Genomic DNA, 18,601 nt, shown 5'->3' on the forward strand with positions numbered 1-18,601 from the left:
ACACTTCTTGTTTACATGTGTAAAATCATTTTTTTTGCTAGAAAATTACTTAGAACCTCCAAACATTAAATATATTTTTTTCACAACCTCCAAAACATTAAATATATTTTTTTCACAGAGACCTAGAGCAGGGATATGCAAACTGTGGCCCTCCAGATGTTGCAGAACTACAAGTCCCATGAGGCATAGCAAGACTGTTAGCCACAAGCATGACACCAAGAGGCAGAGGCATGATGAGACTTGTAGTTTTGCAATAGCTGGAGGGCCGCAGTTTGCATATCCCTGTGCTAGAGAATAAAATTTAGATTGTTGCAATACTTTATGTCACACTGTATTTGCGCAGCAGTCTTACAAATTTTTTTTTGGAAAAAATACACTTTTTTAAAATTAAAAAAAAAAAAAAAAAATAAGAAAACAGTAAAGTTAGCTAAATTTTTTTCTTTACTCTGAAAGATAAAGTTACGCTGAGTAAACTAAATACCTAACATGTAATTTTTTAAAATTGCGCACGCTTGTGGAACGGCGACAAACATTGGTACTTAAAAATCTCCATAGGCGACGCTTTAAAAATTTCTACAGGCTACCAGTTTAGAGTTACAGAGGGAGGTCTAGTGCTAGAATTATTGCCCTCGCTTGAACGATCCCAGTGAAGCCCTCACATGTGTGGTTTGAACACCGTTTATATAAAAAAAAAAAAAATTGTCCCTTTAAGGCTGTTGGGCGGAACTGATGTTTGACGTTGCGCCAGTCCTCCAAGGGCATAGAGTCGAGTGGGAGCCATCTTACCCTTACTCGACTTCCTGCCCAGTAGGGCTGAAACAACTAATCGACAATAATCGATAATTACAATCGTTGTCAACGATTGTCATTATCGATTAGTTGCTCCGTCGATTAGTTGTGCTGTTTTGTGAACTTTCCCGCCTGTCAGCGAGCTGTCTGCTCTGTGAAGCCGACGGCTGCATTCACTGTCTCTCTCACAGCACTGCACTTCCGTGACTTCCCCCCTCCTTTCCTCTCTGCCTTTCCTCTCCGCCCTCTTGCTGAGGTCAGTGAGGGAGTGAGTCAGATCGAGGTGAGGCAGAAAAGAGGACAGAAGCAGCAGAAGTTAACGTCAGTGCCGAGATTAGAGCTACAGTGTCCTGTCCATGCAATGCAGCCCGACAAAAAATATAATAAAAGCTTCTCCAGATAAAAGTTACTATTCCTTATAAAGTGCAATATTCTAATAGAAAAATAAGTGATTAAAAACGTCCATATAGCACATAAAGGGGGTCTTTCTCTGCTCCCTATTTCATATCTATGGCTGACAGGGATGTTTTTATTCACCTATTTTTCTATTATAATATTGCACCTTATAAGGAATATTAACTCTTATCTAGATAAGCATTTATTATATTATTTACAGTATATAGCAGCTTAATTAAGAAAAAAAAAAAAAAGTTTTGGTATAAGGCTCGGTTCACATTTGTGCCATGCGGGAAGGCTGCGAATATGCAGCGTGTTCCCGCATCACATCCGCACAAGAGGCAGTTCACACTGCCATATGCGATACGCAGGGGGTGTCAATTAAATGTTAACGACACCCCCAGTTTGATTGCATATCGCAGTGCGATCTGACAGGTTGCACAGAATCGGATCGCACAACTGTGAACCACTGTGCGATCCGATCCTGAGGCGGCTCAAAAAATGCCTCATGTGCGAGTTTGGTGCGGATGCGCTGCGAATTCAGCCATACAAAGTGTATGGCTGAACTCGCATCCGCACATGAGATCGCATGTAATTTAGGAGCAGTGCGCTCCGAATTGCATGCGATCTCGCAAACCGCACAAGTGTGAACCGGCACTAAGTGCTGATTCACACTACTGCGGGTGCGCTGATTCGCACTGCACCCGCACAAAAGTCACACATGACCCTTTTTTTCAGCCGCATCAGGATCAGATCACACAGTGGTTCACACTTGTGCGATCCGATCCTGTGCGAACTGTCAGATCGCACTGCGATATGCGATCAAACTGGAGGTGTCGTTAACATTTAATTGACACCCCTGCATATCGCATATGGCAGTGTGAACTGCCTCTTGTGCAGATGCGATGCGGGAACAGGCTGCGAATACGCAGCCTTCCAGCATCGCACAAGTGTGAACCAGCACTTACACTCTGTTTGCTCATTATTATTTTAAATAAATGAAAAAAAAGGCATATTGAGTTTTTTTATTATTTTATCCGATTAATCGAAAAAATAATCGGCAACTAATCGATTATTAAAATAATCGTTAGTTGCAGCCCTACTGCCCAGAAACACAGGGGATCAGATAGTTTTCCTCGCTACAGACTGCTCCGGTAAGTGGTGAAAAAGGACCAGGAAGCGTCGGGAGCAGATGGGCACCTCTCCCGCCGCTCATAAAAGTGATCCCATGGCAAATCCGCCGCTGGGACCACTTTTACGTGAAAGCGAACCACCCGCCGTGTAAGAAAATAACAGGGTTATGGCAGCTGTCTGCTGCCATAACCCCGGTATTTAATGTCAAAATAGTGACGTAAATACACACAGTGAGCAGTCCGGAAGTGGTTAAGTTTGATCGCCTGTTCCATGTTTCTGTTTTAAATGAAATTTCCTTAAGAAATGTATAAATAAAACTCAAAATTGTATTATATTTACTTTAGACCCAGTGATACTTCTCTAAGCAATGCAGACAGATCATGGCTGGTGAAAAGGGCTGGCAGGGTGCATTTTAAATATAGAATAATACAATAACATACCTGTCTCTATTTAAGGTCTTGTCCTCTGTTAACAATGCCATAACTGCCATCCTATACATATGATCTGAGACACTTTCTGGCTTCTTCACTTGGCTGTATACCCATCCTGTCCTTGGAATTCTCTGCAGAAGAAAAAAAAAAAACACAAGCCTTTTAGACTGCAGTAACTTTGTAAGAAAAGGTGGGACATGGTAATGACAGAGAAGTTTGAAACTGATAAGGCCTGTGTAAAATTTAGCTAAAGACAATATCAGAAAATATTCAAAAACGTAAAAAAAAAATCATTTATAGTTACATAGTTAGTGAGGTTGAAAAAAGACATCAGTCCATCCAGTTCAACCTATGATGTGTGTGTGTGTTTGCTTTTAACCGTACATTGTATACCCCTGTATGTTGTGGTCTTTAAGGTGTCCATCTAATAGTTTTTTGAAACTATCAATGCTCCCTGCTGATACGACTGCTTGTGGAAGAGAATTCCACATCCTTACCGCTCTTACAGTGAAGAACCCCTTTTGCACTTTAAGGTTAAACCGCCTTTCCTCTAGTTTTAGTGAGTGGCCACGTGTCTTATTGTATCTCCTTTCTCTGAATAGTTTGTTCCTTATGCTAGGGTCGCCAGTACAGTATTTGTACATTGATATCATATCCCCCCTCAATCGTCTCTTCTCCAGAGAGAATAGGTTCAGTGCTTGTAGTCTTTCCTCATAGCTGATGTCCTCCATTCCCCTAATTATTTTTGTTGCCCTTCTCTGGACTCTTTCCAGTTCCAGCACATCCTTCCTGAGGACCGGTGCCCAGAACTGGACAGCATACTCCAGATGTGGCCGGACCAGAGTCTTGTAGAGTGGGAGAATAATCTCTTTATTTCTGGAGTGAATCCCCTTTTTTATACAACCCAGTATTCTGTTGGCTTTGCTTGCGGCGGCTTGGCATTGCATGCCACTGCCAAGCCTGTTGTCTACCAGTACCCCCAGGTCCTTTTCCATCTTAGACTCACCCAGAGGTTCCCCCCCTAGTGAGTAGCTTGCTTTCTGGTTTCTGGCCCCCAAGTGCATTACTTTACATTTTTCAACATTAAATCTCATCTGCCATGTAGTTGCCCACCCCGTTATTTTGTTCAGGTCTGCTTGCAAGATTTCCACATCCTGCATAGACGATATTGGCATGCCTAATTTAGTATCATCTGCAAATACTGAGATTGTACTAGATATCCCCTCCTCTAGATCATTTATGAATAAATTAAACAGGATTGGTCCCAGGACAGAACCCTGGGGGACCCCACTTTCCACACCCGCCCAATCCGAGTACTCCCCATTAATCACCACCCTCTGGACTCTCCCCTGGAGCCAGTTCTCTATCCAGGTACTGACCCTATGGTCCATACCTACCTTCCTTAGTTTGTACAGTAAGCTTTTGTGGGGAACGGTGTCAAAGGCCTTTGCAAAGTCCAGATACACCACATCCACCGGCTTACCTTTATCTAGGTGGCAGCTCACTTCATCGTAGAAGGTTAATAGATTGGTTTGGCACGAACGATTTTTCATGAATCCATGCTGATTACTACTTACAATACCGTTTTCATTACTAAAGTCTTGTATGTGGTCCCTTATCATCCCCTCCAAAATCTTGCAGACTACCGATGTTAGGCTGACCGGCCTATAGTTACCCGGGATATATCTCGGCCCCTTTTTAAATATTGGTACCACGTTGGCTTTTTTCCAATCAGCTGGCACCATACCCATCTGTAAACTATCCTTAAAGATCAAGAATAACGGTCTGGCAATCACCTGGCTGAGCTCATTAAGAACCCTCGGGTGCAAGCCATCCGGTCCCGGGGATTTATTTATGTTAAGTTTCTCTAGTTTAGCTCTAAGTCTATCCTCTGTTAGCCATGGCGGCACTTCCTGAGGTGTATTATTTAGTTCGGCCTTACAAGCGGGGTTCGTGTAGCCCCCCGATTCCTTTGTGAAGACTGAAGAAAATAAATTATTTAACACTTCCGCCTTTTCTCTGTCCTCTGTGGCCATTTTTCCTTTATCATCTTTTATGGGGCCAATGTGCTCTGGCCTCGCATTCCTACTGTTTATATACTTAAAGAACTTCTTGGGGTTCTTTTTACTCTCCTCCGCTATATGTCTCTCGTGTTCTATTTTAGCCGCCCTGATTTCATCTTTACATTTCTTATTACACTCTTTGTAGTGCTTAAATGCTGCCAATGACCCCTCAGTCTTGTATTTTTTGAAGGCCTTTTCTTTAGCTCTAATATACATTTTTATGTTGGAGTTTAGCCACCCAGGGTTTAGTTTTGCTCTTTTAAATTTATTTCCCTGTGGAATGCACTGGCCCACCCCCTTGTTAAGTATGCTATTGAAGCACTCCCATTTTTCCTCCGTGTTCTTTGTTCCCAGGGTTCTATCCCATTTGATATTTTCTAACAGCGAGCGCAGTTTTGGGAAATTGGCTCTTTTGAAATTCAGTGTCCTTATATTACCCTTGTGTTTCCTATTACTGTAATTAATACTGAAACCAATTGACCTATGGTCACTGTTCCCTAAGTTGTCCCGTATTTCTATATCCGTGAGCAGGTCTGTATTGTTGGTAATCAGTAGGTCAAGTACCGCATTGTTTCTTGTCGGTGCATTCACCATCTGACCCATGAAATTGTCCTGCAAAACATTTAGGAACTGCCTAGCCTTGGCTGAGTGCGCGGTTCCTTCTGCCCAGTCTATATCTGGATAATTAAAGTCCCCCATTATAATGGCATTTCCCATCCTTGCTGCCAATCCTATCTGTAACATGAGGTCCGCCTCACCCTCCTCCCTCTGGTTGGGGGGCCTATAGCATACGCCCAATATTACCTTCCCCACCGTGCCTTCCCTTTGAAGCTCTACCCATAGGGATTCTGCCTCGTCCTTAGCTCCATTATTAATATCATCCCTCATATTTACCTGTATACTGTTCTTAATATACAAACATACCCCTCCCCCTTTTTTACCCTCTCTATCCCTACGTTAAAGGGAATACCCCTGAATGGTCGCCATCCAGTCATGAGAGCTGTCAAACCAAGTCTCAGTTATCCCCACAAAATCTAAGTCCTCCTCAAACATCAGCAGCTCCAGCTCTCCCATCTTGTTGGCCAGGCTTCTGGCATTGGTATACAAGCCTCGTAATTTTGATCGGTTACATTTATCCTCATTTGATGTTTTTAGGCTGCTCTCTTGATTTTTCCCCGTACCCACCCTGGGTTTAGGAGCTCCGAACACCCTACCGCTAATGCCCCCATTTCTGCCCTCTGAAACTTGCTTTCCACTGGCTAATTCTACATCTGTACCCTCCCCCCATTCCCTAGTTTAAAAGCCCCTCTAACTTTTTGGCCATCCTCTCACCCAGTACGGCTGCACCTCCCCATTTAGGTGCAATCCGTCCCTACCAAAGAGCCGGTGACCGACTGAGAAGTCGGCCCAGTTCTCCAGGAACCCGAAACCCTCCTTACTACACCAGCTCCTCAGCCACTTGTTAACTTCCCTAATCTCCCGCTGCCTCTCTGGTGTGGCTCGAGGTACAGGTAGTATTTCGGAAAATACTACCTTGGAGGTCCTAGTCCTCAACTTAGCGCCTAAGTCCCTGAAATCGTTTAGGACTCTCCATCTTCCTCTGCCTATGTCATTGGTACCCACGTGTACAATGACAGCTGGGTCTTCCCCAGCCCCACCCAATAATCCGTTCACCCGATCCGCGATGTGCCAAACCCGAGCGCCCGGCAAACAACAGACTGTTCGGCGCACACGTCTTTGTCACAGATTACACTATCTGTCCTTCTAATAATTGAGTCCCCTACCACCAGCACCTGTCTTTCCTTTCCCTTTCTCCCGGCCTCACTGGAGGAGTTCTTCCCCTGGCAGCTAGGGGCGTCGCTCTGCTCCAGCAATGCTGGTCCCTGACTGGTTTCCCCAACATCACACAACGGGGCGTATCTATTGGGGTGCTCCAGCCCAGGACCAGCCTCCTTGCCTTGTCCCCTTCTACCCCTCCTAACTGTCACCCCTCTACTCTGCTCTGATGCCTGCACCTCCAATACTCCGCCCACCTCTGTGCAGACCCCTGCCTGCACCTGACTGGTACGATCCTGGCTCTCCTTCGGTATGGACATTCGTATCAGTGTTGCCAGCTGCTTCCCTAGATTCAGGACCTGAGCTTCCAGGGAACCAGGGAAGCAACGTGCTTACATTTTGCGCATTTGTATTCGCCCTCGATCACATGTCTGAGGAACGCATACATATCACAAGATGTACACCGAGTCGCATCTCCACACCCGCCGGGCATTGTACCTACTATCTAATCTAATGGGGATTCAGCGATTTAAGTCTATCCTATGTGGCTATTTCCTAGCTTCCTAACGCTACCTTCTCACCCTCTGGTATTCCGCTCCACTCACTTGACACTCAGTTACACAACACTCACAATCTCACAGCCCGGTCAGACGCACAACACTGAGTCGCACAGCCCGGTCAGACGCACAACACTGAGTCGCACAGCCCGGTCAGACGCACAACACTGAGTCGCACAGCCCGGTCAGACGCACAACACTGAGTCGCACAGCCCGGTCAGACGCACAACACTGAGTCGCACAGCCCGGTCAGACGCGCAACGCTAAGTCGCACAGCCCGGTCAGACGCACCACCCTGAGTCGCACAGCCCGGTCAGACGCACAACACTAAGTCGCACAGCCCGGTCAGACGCACAACACTAGTCGCACAGCCCGGTCAGACGCACAACACTAGTCGCACAGCCCGGTCAGACGCACAACGCTAAGTCACACAGCCCGGTCAGACGCACAACACTGAGTCGCACAGCCCGGTCAGACTCACAACACTCAGTCGCACAGCCCGGTCAGACGCACCACACTCAGTCGCACAGCCCGGTCAGACGCACCACACTCAGTCGCACAGCCCGGTCAGACGCACACACTCAGTCGCACAGCCCGGTCAGACGCACACACTCAGTCGCACAGCCCGGTCAGACGCACACACTCAGTCGCACAGCCCGGTCAGACGCACACACTCAGTCGCACAGCCCGGTCAGACGCACAACACTCGGTCACACAGCCCGGTCAGACGCACAACACTGAGTCGCACAGCCCGGTCAGACGCACAACACTCAGTCGCACACACTCAGTCGCACAGCCCGGTCAGACGCACAACAAATTTATATTTTTTATTTTACGGTTCTATCCCCTATGGGACAAAGTACTATACATGTAGTACTTGGTTTCAATGTTTCTAAGTGCTTTCAGTGCACTCATAGTTACAGCTGGTCTTTACAGAGACAAGCAAGGGCACGAAGAATGCAGAGAGAGGGGGACAGGTTAGCCTCTGTGGATAAGGCAAAAAAGGCATAGTCCGCTTTTTAGAATAGGATCCATGGTACACCCATATTTAGGATATGACATGAAGCACAATCCCATGCACCAGCACCCTAAACCCTACAAACCCCCTTTCTATAACAGTTAAGCTTTTTTTTTTTTTTAATTTAGCGTGGCTATGCATGGCTCCACTCATAGGGATCAATGAATGAAAATAAGCAAGTCCCATCTACCAACGTAGCAGAGCATGCCGGTGGCTGCAGCTAGGTGGCGATGTCACCCTACTTGTAGTCCATTTACAATTTCTTCCAGCCCCTTAACAGAACGTTCTTACATGGGTATGGGCCTAGGGGTACACAATTCAAAACACTATGCATTGCACCCACATTTTTTTTTTTTTTTTTTTATTGGTGGTGCATTTATGAATTCACATACCTTTATCTATACCTTTATCAAAACGGTGGATACCTAACCTGTGCATATCAAAACGAACTAAAAATGCCACTCTCCCAGCTGAAATGTTCATTTTACAGTGAACAAGAGACATCAGAAAATGATTTACCTTAATACTGGATCCCGTGGTTTCTCTCCTTGCTGGATATGGTTGTGATGACCAGTCCCAGAAAGCCACTCTTCTTGTAGCCACCCTCAGCTGATGTCATTACATTCAATGCAGGAAAAGTGGCCAACGCTGGTCCTGCATAGTACTAATTACCTGCAGACATTCCAGCACTGGAGAGAACAGACCACCTGCTAGCACGGAATCCTGCTAGCACGGACACCTGGCTCAGCCTCTCAGCAAACTGCTGAGAGATTGAGCTGGCCGCTCCACGCCCCTCCACAGCCCCAGCGCTCCAAAGAGCGAGGAGGGGGCAGAGTAGAGAGATGACAGATAGCAGCTCTCTGTTAAGGGAGCTGTCAGAACCGAGCGATCAGCTGTGTTCGATCACTCAGTTCTCAGTGCAGAGGCGCCCAGGGACAGACGCAGTATCAGACCAATGCTGCATCCACCTTGAGTTCTGTGTGTCCTATTCACATTTCAAAGCAGCCAGGAGCTGCGATAAAATGCAGACATGCTGCTTTTTATTGCATCCCGCTGCTGTACAGTGACATGGAGTGTACTTTTGTACACTTTAAATACAATTCTAAAGTTCAGTGAAAAAAAAAAAAAAAGTTAGCTGTATGATGTGCTAAATCATGCACCACACTGCCCCCTGGCTACCAAAGTTGGAATGGACAGCTGTTGGAGAGGATACCGCTGTAATTTTAAGTGTTCTGTGCTGGGTGCAATCTAACATGCTTTCTGTATGCACTTATCCTTTTTGCCCCCTTTCCCCTGACCCAGCTTAGCCCTTTTGCCCCCTTTCCCCTGACCCAACTTAGCCCAGCCCCCCAAATGCATACTTACTTTAACATCATGGCCTCCCCTTTTTATTTAGGTTTAACGGCCCATTCACACCAGAAACTGTGCATTTACTACTTGTTTCTGCATGTGCATTTGATACATTTTTCCCCAAGCTTACATTGTGTTTGAGGTCACTTCAATCTTCTTTGGGCTTTTATTTACACGAATTTGCAGTGTAGAAAAATGTAGCATGCTGTACTTTTTATTCAATGCACTGTAATAGCGTAAACTCTGCCCATAGGATAATCTGGATTTTGGACTGTATATGCAGTTGCTGTGCAGCCAGAAATGTATTGGGTGTGAATGGGCCCCAAGGCCTTGTTCACACTTGTTTAACCACTTTACCACCGGAGGATTTTGCTGTCTTACGTCTGGGCCACTTTTTGCGATTCGGCACTGTGCGAATTTAACTAACAATTGCGCGGTCGTGCGACGCCGTACCCAAACAAAATGTACGTCCTTTTTTTCCCTCAGAGCTTTCTTTTGGATGTATTTGATCACCTGTGCGATTTTTACTTTTTGCGTTATAAACAAAAAAAAAAAGAGCGTAAATTTTGAAAAAATAACAATATTTTTCACATTTTTTTTTATATGAAATCCCCCCCCCCCCCCAAAAAAAATGTAAAAATCAAATTTTTTTTTAAATTTTTGGCCAATTTGTTTTCTGCTACCTATGTTTGGTAAAAAAAGAAAAAAAAAAAAGAAAATCACAATAAGCGTATTTTGATTGGTTTGCGCAAAAGTTATTGCGTTTACTAAGGGAAAGATTTCTGTCATTTTTGGTGGTTTTTTTTTTTTTTAACGAGTAATGGCGGCGATCTGCGATTTTTTTTTGCGGGACTGCAACATTGTGGCGGACAGATCGGACCCTTGACTGACATTTTTGACACTTTTGGGGGTACCAGTGACATTACTACAGTAATCAGTGCTATATATATGCACTGTTACAGTAAAAATGACACTGGCAGGGAAGAGGTTAATTTTATTGGCGAGGGAGGGGTTAATGTATACCTGGTGCTTACTGACATGTGTGGGGGGAGGTGACTGAGTGACACAGGGACAGATCGCAGGTTCAGCTATGCTGAACCCGGAAATTTGTCACTGTCTGTCACTTAGGAGATCCGCCCGCTTTGTTTAGACAAGCGGGCGGATCTCCAAACTCGATTCCCCCGACAATCGGGAAGAGTGGCGGTGATCACCGCCGCTCCTCCCCTGGCCCGACTGCCGCTGTGACTGAATACAGCGGGAGCGAGCAAGTGTCTGGCGACGTAGGTCTACGTCGCCAGACGATAACGAACCACTTTGCCGCAGTAGAGCTCTAGTGAGCAGTCGGCAAGTGGTTAAAATACTGATGGTTAACCACTTGCCAACCAGCCGTCGTACATATACAGCGGCAGGTCGGCTGTCCTGGGAAATGACGTACCTGTACGTCGCTTCGCGGGACCGATGTCAGTTAAATTAACGCAGTGCCGTATCGCAAAAAATGACCTGGTCGTTAAGGGGCTAAATACTTCCGGTCCAGAAGTGGTTAATAAATGTGCCTATAGCATTAATGCAAGTTCTATGTTGAGTTTGATGCGCATTTAAAATGCTCCCCAAGCGTCCTATGTGCGTTAGACTGGCACCCCAGATGCCTTTTTTCTTGGATGCTGTAAATAAAAAGACTAACCTGACGCAAACATGCACCGATGCGTTTATAGTGCGTTACCAAGAATTTGAATAGAAGGAGTTGAGATGCTCCAACTTCTTCCAAACTCCATATGAAGCTTCATTTTTGAAGCACAGTGATATGACTCAAATGCTTCATGTTTTGATAATGTGAACCACACTGTGTGCTGTCCATATAATGAATTGCAGCCTGCTTTACTAGGAGTTGAGGAGAGTTAAAGCAGATCTCCACCCAAAAGGGTGCCACATTTGGCAACTTTTTTTGGGGGGGGGGGGGCCTGGTTTATACAGGTACCCGCTCCCATTTCCGGCAGGAAGTTCGGCCCTCCTCTCCACTCCCCGCAGTCGGCCCACTCACAGAGCGCAGTATGATTCATGCATGTGCAGTAGAAGACCGGCTGTAAAACTACAAGGCTTCACTACCAATTTGCCTTAGCTGAGATGGCGGTGCCAGCACCCCAGATTAGATTCAGGAATTGGCTCGGGAGAGGACAACACTGGATGCCTGGATAGGTAAGGGCCCTAATAGTAAAATTCAGCAAAAAAATAAAGTCAGCAGCTACAGTATTTGGACCAGTGGTGAGCTTGAGCGTGTTCTGACCAGGATCTGAACCTGTGTGCGAGTCTGCTTGGAAGCTGTCACTGTCAGGGCAATCATCTTTGACTGGTGCAATCCTCACCCCACAACCGCTTGTATATACACAAGGAGGAAAATACCAAACCACAAAAGATTGCCCATTTAAAATGACAGACGTGCACACGTGGGTTTGGATAATAGTCTAAATACACCCAAACTCCTCACCATACCTCCCAACTTTTTGAGATGGGAACAGGGGACACCCATCAGCAAAAGTATGTAGGCATAGGACACACCCACTGCCACTCCCTTGTAAGGGAGAATTATACAAAAAAAAAAAAAAAAGGGGATTAGTTAAACCCACAAGTGCTTTTTTTTTTAACCACTATTCCTTTTTACTGGCTTTTGGAATTAACACATGCAGCAATTTATACTGAACAACATTATAAAACGCAACACTTGTTTTTGCCCCAATTTTTCATGAGCTGAGCTAAAAGATCTAAGAAAACCGAGATTCATCCATGAAGAGAAAACCTCTCCAAAGTGCCAGATGCCATCGAATGTAAGCATTTGCCCACTCAAGTCGGTTACGTCAACAAACTACAGTCAGGTCGAGACCCTGATGAGGATGACAAGCATCCAGATGAGCTTCCCTGAGACGGTTTCTGACAGTTTGTGCAGAAATTCTTTGGTTATGCAAACCGATTGTTGCAGCTTCTGTCCGGTGGCTGGTCTCAGATGATCTTGGAGGTGAAGATGCTGGATGTGGAGGTCCTGGGCTGGTGTGGTTACACATGGTCTGCGGTTGTCAGGCCGGTTGGATGTACTGACAAATTCTCTCAAACACCTTTGGAGACGGCTTATGGTAGAGAAATTAACATTCAATTCACGGGCAACAGCTCTGGAGGACATTCCTGCAGTCAGCATGCCAATTGCATGTTCCCTCAAAACTTACGACATCTGTGGCATTGTGCGGTGTGCACATAAAACGGCACATTTTAGAGTGGCCTTTTATTGTGACCAGCCTATGACAGACACATCTGTGCAATAATCATGTTGTCTAATCAGCATCTTCATATGCCACACCAGTGAGGTAGGGATGTAACGATATTACTGCTATCGCGGTTGTTACCATGGCCCGATATCGTCGTGGTGGGTGCACGAAGCGGCCGCTCGTCTCGGAGTATTCTGACTGGTCTGTCTCGTCGGCTCCTGCTGTCTGTCACGGTCACTCACCTCTATGCTGCACTGCTACTGGCCGAGCGGCTGCCAGTTGGTTTGGAGCAGTGTGGGTGGGCGGGCTTGTGGGGCGGAGGCGGAGCCAGTGCACCAGAGCGGCGGAGTCGGACTCGGCGAGCAGCTTCCTTCCAGGCAGGCACCACAGCGTGACAGCACGGCAAGAGCAAGACAGTCAGCAGTAGTGACACCGGACCGCCAGTGAGTTAATTATGTGTAAAGAAATTAAATGAAAAAAAAAAAAACACTGACGCCACTCGAGGGTGTACACTAACATCCCATTGCAACTGAATCTCCTGTCCTGTTCTCTGCTAATTACCGGGTCTCCCACTAGCAATCTGTGTCAGATCACTTCAGTGCATGATAAATTAACTCAATGATGATTTTACAACTGGATCTGTTTCTTTGCATGCTGCTCTTGGGACTGTGGATTCTAGTTTAACAACTAAATATGATGACCCTCATATAATAATTACAAAAACTGGAGCCAAAGCAATAAAACAGCGGGTCCATGCATTTTTTCATATGAAAAGTGCACAGACATATTACTTCATTCAGAAAGTTTTTGTTATCATTGCTTATTTATATACAGTACCGTGTAAAATTTGTATCCCAGAGTGAGGCTTTAAAAACTAACTTTTTGCCACCCACCCTCCCACAACCCTCTAACCTGCGCTATTTAACAATACCGTGAGCTTTTCCACAATATCGCAATAAATATCGTACCGTGAGGTCAATATCGAAATTGTATCGTACTGTGAGATTTTGATATCGTTACATCCCTACTGTGAGGTGGATGGATTATCTCGGCAAAGGAGAAGTGCGGTCAGATCCGCCTGTCAGTTTTGGGGCATCGGATGTCAGCGGAGACATGTCCACTGGCATCCGATCCATCAAATCTGGACGGATGGAAACACGATTTTCCATCGGTCCAGCGGATCGGATGAGGACGGTCCGTACCCATATGATTCCCCCATAGAGATGCATGGGGACCTGACAGCTGTGTCTCCGCACACAGCACAGAGAACAGCTGTCATCTGCCTGCTCAGTGGGGGATTGGCAGATCGATCCCCCGCTGAGAAAAACGGAGTCCGGCTTACGGACAGAGTGTGTGAAAGAGCCCTAACACAGATTTACACAGATTTGTGAACAATATGTGAGAGAAATCGGCCTTTTGTGTACATAGAAAAAGTCTTAGATCTTTAAGTTCAGCTCATGAAAAATGGGGGCAAAGACAAAAATGTTACATTTATTATTTTGTTCAGTGTAGAAATTGGATGAAAGGTTTAGCACTAGGAAACACTTTTTGAAAGATACATTTTATATATAACTATATAGATTAGATCAAAAAGAGGGACACAGGAGGAGGAAAGAGGGACTTTGTTCCAAATCAGGAACAGTCCTTAGAAATCAGGGACAGTCCTTAGAAATCAGGGACAGTCCTTAGAAATCAGGGACAGTCCTTAGAAATCAGGGACAGTCCTTAGAAATCAGGGACAGTCCTTAGAAATCAGGGACAGTCCTTAGAAATCAGGGACAGTCCTTAGAAATCAGGGACAGTTGGGAGCTATGCATCATTATTCATCAGTGTCCTAATAATTCCTGTGCAATAGGGCACCAGTGACTTCTATGCCAAAGAATGACAGAGCAAGATGTAAGCAAAGGCTGGGGGTTGTGCCAGGTGGGTTGAGGCAAGAGAGGAGGACTAGGCTGGGTCAGAGGACAATAGAGAAGTGCACATTGTTACAAGGACAGAGCTGGGCTCTTACTAAAAGGGTGCTAACAATTGCCATTAATCAGAACACATCTGCTGTGAGCTCCCTTCTCATACTGAATGCCCTCCTGTACTCCCTATGGAATGTACCATACAATTCTCCCATAGAACACACGCTGGTCCATTCTGTACACACATGGCTCCGTCTGTTACCTTTAGCTGTCCTATGAACTTCATAAACTGTAAGAGATTCCTCCCTGCATTACTTCCAGCTGCAGCCATCACACCGCGCTTTACGGCACACACTGCTGAAAAGACACCTGGGAAGTCTCGTCATGTGACCGTATCATGTGACCAGGAAATGAGGAGAGGTCTCACACGTGGTGGAGAAGTGAGCCGTAGTTTGGCTGTAGGCGATGTGCTGGGACTATGCTAATGAGAACTATTCACTTACGTGCTGTCTTGTGACATTCTATGGGGTTTTATATAGGGGAAGCTGTGTGCGGTGTACTGTGACTGGAGGGTCCGATATATGAGAGGTGTACTGAGAGCAGCTATGTGAGATATGATGGGACTAGTGGGGTGCAGTGTGGCATCATGTGATAAGACAAGTGGGTGCAGTATGACATGTCATGAGACATAGGCATAATTAGAGCCCGTAAGCCCCCCCCCCTTTCTTACATTGGTCCGCAGCGTTACCTTTTACATCACAGTCCGCAGCGTTACCTTTTACATCACAGTCCGCAGCGTTACCTTTTACATCACAGTCCGCAGCGTTACCCCTTACATCACAGTCCGCAGCGTTACCTTTTACATCACAGTCCGCAGCGTTACCCCTTACATCACAGTCCGCAGCGTTACCCCTTACATCACAGTCCGCAGCGTTACCCCTTACATCACAGTCCGCAGCGTTACCCCTTACATCACAGTCCGCAGCGTTACCTTTTACATCACAGTCCGCAGCGTTACCCCTTACATCACAGTCCGCAGCGTTACCCCTTACATCACAGTCCGCAGCGTTACCTTTTACATCACAGTCCGCAGCGTTACCCCTTACATCACAGTCCCGTCCGCAGCGTTACCCCTTACATCACAGTCCGCAGCGTTACCCCTTACATCACAGTCCGCAGCATTACCTTTTACATCACAATCCGCAGCGTTACCCCTTACATCACAGTCCGCAGCATTACCTTTTACATCACAGTCCGCAGCGTTACCCCTTATATCACAGTCCCGTCCGCAGCGTTACCCCTTACATCACAGTCCGCAGCTTTACCTTTTACATCACAGTCCGCAGCGTTACCCCTTACATCACAGTCCGCAGCATTACCTTTTACATCACAGTCCGCAGCGTTACCCCTTACATCACAGTCCGCAGCATTACCTTTTACATCACAGTCCGCAGCGTTACTCCTTACATCAAAGTCCGCAGCGTTACCTTTTACATCACAGTCCGCAGCGTTACCTCTTACATCACAGTCCGCAGCATTACCTTTTACATCACAGTCCGCAGCGTTACCCCTTACATCACAGTCCGCAGCGTTACCTTTTACATCACAGTCCGCAGCATTACCTTTTACATCACAGTCCGCAGCGTTACCCCTTACATCACAGTCCCGTCCGCAGCGTTACCCCTTACATCACAGTCCGCAGCGTTACCTTTTACATCACAGTCCGCAGCGTTACCCCTTACATCACAGTCCGCAGCATTACCTTTTACATCACAGTCCGCAGCGTTACCCCTTACATCACAGTCCGCAGCATTACCTTTTACATCACAGTCCGCAGCGTTACTCCTTACATCAAAGTCCGCAGCGTTACCTTTTACATCACAGTCCGCAGCGTTACCTCTTACATCACAGTCCGCAGCATTACCTTTTACATCACAGTCCGCAGCGTTACCCCTTACATCACAGTCCGCAGCGTTACCTTTTACATCACAGTCCGCAGCGTTACCTCTTACATCACAGTCCGCAGCGTTACCTTTTACATCACAGTCCGCAGCGTTACCCCTTACATCACAGTCCCGTCCGCAGCGTTACCCCTTACATCACAGTCCGCAGCGTTACCTTTTACATCACAGTCCGCAGCGTTACCCCTTACATCACAGTCCGCAGCATTACCTTTTACATCACAGTCCGCAGCGTTACTCCTTACATCAAAGTCCGCAGCGTTACCTTTTACATCACAGTCCGCAGCGTTACCTCTTACATCACAGTCCGCAGCATTACCTTTTACATCACAGTCCGCAGCGTTACCCCTTACATCACAGTCCGCAGCGTTACCTTTTACATCACAGTCCGCAGCGTTACCTCTTACATCACAGTCCGCAGCGTTACCTTTTACATCACAGTCCGCAGCGTTACCCCTTACATCACAGTCCCGTCCGCAGCGTTACCCCTTACATCACAGTCCGCAGCGTTACCTTTTACATCACAGTCCGCAGCGTTACCCCTTACATCACAGTCCGCAGCATTACCTTTTACATCACAGTCCGCAGCGTTACCCCTTACATCACAGTCCGCAGCGTTACTCCTTACATCACAGTCCACAGCGTTACCCCTTACATCACAGTCCGCAGCATTACCTTTTACATCACAGTCTGCAGCGTTACCCCTTACATCACAGTCCACAGCGTTACTTTTTACATCACAGTCCGCAGCATTACCCCTTACATCACAGTCCGCAGCATTACCCCTTACATCACAGTCCGCAGCATTACCCCTTACATCACAGTCCGCAGCATTACCCCTTACATCACAGTCCGCAGCGTTACCCCTTACATCACAGTCCGCAGCATTACCCTTTACATCACAGTTCCCCTTACATCACGGTCTGTAGCATTTACATTAGGGCTCCCCTTTACATCAGAGTTACCCCTTACATCAGACTCCAGAGTTCCCTTTTGCATCACAGCCCACAATATTCTCCCTTATAATAGAGTCCACAGTTCTTTACATCAGACTCAAGAGTTTCCCCCTTACATTAGACTCCAGTGTTCCTTTACATCACAGTTCACAAAGTTCTCCCTTATAATAGAGTCCACAGTTCTTTACATCAGACTCAAGAGTTCCCCCTTATATTAGACTCCAGTGTTCCTTTACATCACAGTCCACAAAGTTCTCCCTTACATCAGACTCAAGAGTTCCTCTTTACATCACAGTCCACAGAGTTCCCCCTTACATTAGACTCCAGAATTCCCCTTTACATCACAGTGCACAAAGTTCTTCCTGAAAAAAGACTCATGAGTTTCTCCTTACATCACAGTCCAAAATTCCCTTTTACATCCCAGTCCACATAGTTCCCTCTTACATTAGACTCAAGAGTTTCCCTTTAAATCACAGTCCACAAAGTTCTCCCTTACATCAGACTCCAGAGTTCCCCTTTACATCACAGTCCACAACGTTCTCCCTTACATCAGACTCAAGAGTTCCTCTTTACATCACAGTCCACAGAGTTCCCTCTTACATTAGACTCCAGAGTCCCCCTATTATATCATAGACGACAAAGTTCTCCTTTACATCACAGTCCACAAAGTTCTCCCTTACATCAGACTCCAGAGTTCCCCTTTACATCACAGTCCACAAAGGTCTCCCTTACATCACAGTGCACGTAGTTCCCCTTTACATCACAGTCCACAAAGTCCTCCCGTACATCAGGGTTCCCTTTTACATCGCAGGCAACAAAGTTCTCCCTTACATCAGACTCCAGAGTTCCCCTTTACATCACAGTCCACAAAGTCCTCACTTACATCAGAGTTCCCCTTTACATCAGAGTCTGCAGGGTCCCCCCTTACAGTGTAAGAGAAAACACGGCAGACCCCAAGGTAAAGGGGAACTCTGTGGACTTTGATGTAAGGGAGAATTTTGTGGATTGTGAT

At 46.3% G+C, this 18,601-nt stretch overlaps 1 protein-coding gene across 1 annotated transcript in view; it reads right to left on the minus strand.

The window, feature by feature from the left end:
* HDDC2 (HD domain containing 2) overlaps window positions 1-15,045 on the minus strand; it is a 59,627-nt gene extending 44,582 nt beyond the window's left edge. Inside the window, exons 1-2 of the mRNA XM_082249932.1 lie at window positions 14,935-15,045; window positions 2,760-2,881 (exon numbers count right to left, since the gene is read on the minus strand). Of these exons, the coding sequence (XP_082106058.1) occupies window positions 2,760-2,881; window positions 14,935-15,003 (191 nt within the window). The 5' untranslated portion in view covers window positions 15,004-15,045. The remainder of the gene's footprint in view (window positions 1-2,759; window positions 2,882-14,934) is intronic.
* Window positions 15,046-18,601: the final 3,556 nt, after the last annotated feature.

This window comes from Pelophylax lessonae (assembly GCF_965119305.1).
Source record: "Pelophylax lessonae genome assembly, chromosome: 3".
NCBI classification, from domain to species: domain Eukaryota; kingdom Metazoa; phylum Chordata; class Amphibia; order Anura; family Ranidae; genus Pelophylax; species Pelophylax lessonae.